General features: G+C 51.2%; 1 protein-coding gene across 1 annotated transcript in view; it reads left to right on the forward strand.

Annotated features, from left to right (window-relative positions):
* Positions 1–867: 867 nt before the first annotated feature.
* LOC148133639 (neural cell adhesion molecule 2-like) overlaps positions 868–3,443 on the forward strand; it is a gene marked incomplete at both ends in the record, with an annotated part of 72,917 nt that continues 70,341 nt past the window's right edge. The window contains one exon of the mRNA XM_087985773.1: positions 868–936. Coding sequence (XP_087841899.1) covers positions 868–936 — 69 coding nt within the window. The remainder of the gene's footprint in view (positions 937–3,443) is intronic.

The raw sequence follows: 3,443 nt of genomic DNA on the forward strand, positions 1-3,443 counted from the left end.
TCTCTCTGTCCCACTCTCTCTCTCTGTCCCACTCTCTCTGTCCCACTCTCACTCACTCTGTCCTACTCTCACTCTCTCTGTCCCACTCTCTCTCTCTGTCCCACTCTCTCTGTCCCACTCTCTCTCTCTGTCCCACTCTCTCTATCCCACTCTCACTCACTCTGTCCTACTCTCACTCTCTCTGTCCCACTCTCTCTCTCTGTCCCTCTCTCTCTGTCCCACTCCCTCTCTCTTTGTCCCACTCTCTCTGTCCCACTCTCACTCACTCTGTCCTACTCTCACTCTCTCTGTCCCACTCTCTCTCTCTGTCCCACTCTCTCTGTCCCACTCTCTCTATCCCACTCTCACTCACTCTGTCCTACTCTCACTCTCTCTGTCCCACTCTCTCTCTCTGTCCCACTCTCTCTGTCCCACTCTCACTCACTCTGTCCTACTCTCACTCTCTCTGTCCCACTCTCTCTCTGTCCCACTCTCTCTGTCCCACTCTCTCTCTGTCCCACTCTCTCTCTCTGTCCCACTCTCTCTCTCTGTCCCACTCTCTCTGTCCCACTCTCACTCACTCTGTCCTACTCTCACTCTCTCTGTCCCACTCTCTCTCTCTGTCCCACTCTCTCTGTCCCACTCTCTCTCTCACTCTCTCTGTCCCACTCTCTCACTCTCTCTGTCCCACTCTCTCTGTCTCTGTCTCTCTCTCTCTCTCTGTCTCACTCTCTCTGTCCCACTCTCTCTCTCCCCCTCTCCCACCCTCTCAGTCGGGGACCCTGTTTAAAGCCTGCGCTCTCTCTCTCTGGGATGAAATGCCCTCCCGTGTGGTTTGATGGGTTGTGTGTTGAACGTATTCATTGGAGTTTGTTAATCTTCCTGCAGTCAAACTGACCGTCTCCCCAGAATCGGTGAATATTATCCTCAACGGAGAGAAGGTTGTAATCTGCAAAGGTCAGTCACCCACTCACACCCACTCACACCCACTCACACTCACACCCACTCACACCCACTCACACACACCCACTCACACCCACTCACACCCACTCACACCCACCCACTCACACACACACACTCACACCCACTCTCACACACCCACTCACACACACCCACTCACACACACCCACTCACACACACCCACTCACACACACACACTCACACCCACTCACACACACCCACTCACACCCACTCACACCCACACACACTCACACCCACACACACACACCCACTCACACCCACTCACACACACCCACTCACACACACTCACACCCACTCACACCCACTCACACCCACCCACTCACACACACACACTCACACCCACTCACACCCACTCACACACACCCACTCACACCCACTCACACACACACACTCACACCCACTCACACCCACTCACACACACACACTCACACCCACTCACACACACCCACTCACACCCACTCACACACACCCACTCTCACACACACACTCACACACACACACACACACTCACACCCACTCACACACACACACTCACACAGTCACAGACACACACACACACACACACTCACACACACACACTCACACACACACACTCACACACACACACTCACACACCCTCACACACACACTCTCACACACACACTTTCACACACACTTTCACACACACTTTCACACACACTCTCACACACACACTTTCACACACACTTTCACACACACTTTCACACACACACACACACTCTCACACACAAACACACACCTACTCACACACACACTTTCACACACACACTTTCACACACACACTTTCACACACACTCACACTCTCACACACACACACTCTCAGACTCTCACACACACGCTTACACACACACTCTCACACTCACACACACTCTCACACACACTTTCACACACACTTTCACACACACTCTCTCACACAACTCACACACACTCACACACACACACTCACACACACACACTCACACACACACACACACTCACTCTCACACACACACACACTCTCACACACAAACACCCACCCACTCACACACACACTTTCACACACACACTTTCACACACACACTTTCACACACACTCACACTCTCTCACACACACACTCTCAGACTCTCACACACACGCTTACACACACACTTTCACACTCACACACACTCTCACACACACACACACACACATACTCACACACCCTCACTCACACACCCTCACACTCACACACACACACACTCTCACACACACACACACTCTCACACACACTTTCACACACACACTTTCACACACACTCTCTCACACTCTCTCACACAACTCACACACACTCACACACTCACACACACACAGACACACGCTCTCTCTCACACACACACACTCACACACACTCACTCATACAACACACACTCTCACACACACACTCACACTCACTCTCAAACACACACACACACTCTCACACACTCTCACACACACACACTCTCACACATACACTCTCACACTCACATACACTCTCTCTCACACACACACACACTCACACACACACACTCTCACACACACACTTTCACACACACTCACGCACACACACTCACGCACACTCTCACACAACTCTCACACACTCACACACACTCACACTCTCACACACACTCTCTCACACACTCTCTCACACTCTCTCACACACTCTCACACACTCACACTCATACAACACACACACACACACTCACTCACTCACACACACTCACACACACTCTCACACATACACTCTCACACTCAGTCACACACTCAGTCACACATGCACACTCCTCACGCGCTCTCACACTCACACATTTACACTCTCACACTCACACACACACTTTCACACACACTCACACACTCACATTTACACACACTCTCACTCTCACACACTCTCACACACACACACTCACATTCACACACACTCTCACTCTCACACACACACACTCTCACACACTCACACACTCACATTCACACACACTCTCACTCTCACACACACACACTCTCACACACTCTCACACACACTCACACACTCACATTCACACACACTCTCACTCTCACACACACACTTACACACTCACATTCACACACACTCTCACTCTCACACACACTCTCACACACTCACATTCACACACACTCTCACTCTCACACACACTCTCACACACACATTCACACACACACTCACTCTCACACACACTCTCACACTCACACACTCGTACAACACACACTCTCACACACACCCACTCACTCTCTCACACTCACTCTCACACAACACACACTCTCATACACACTCACACAACACACCCACTCACGCACACCCACTCACACATACCCACTCACACAACACACACACAATCACACAACACACCCACTCACACACACCCACACAACACACCCACTCACACACACTCACACAACACACCCACTCACACACACTCACTCACACATCCACTCACACACACTCTCACACAACACAC

The sequence above is a fragment of the Chiloscyllium plagiosum genome, unplaced genomic scaffold (genome assembly GCF_037043375.1).
Source record: "Chiloscyllium plagiosum isolate Xiang-an unplaced genomic scaffold, Cpla_swu_hap1 HiC_scaffold_240, whole genome shotgun sequence".
NCBI lineage: Eukaryota > Metazoa > Chordata > Chondrichthyes > Orectolobiformes > Hemiscylliidae > Chiloscyllium > Chiloscyllium plagiosum.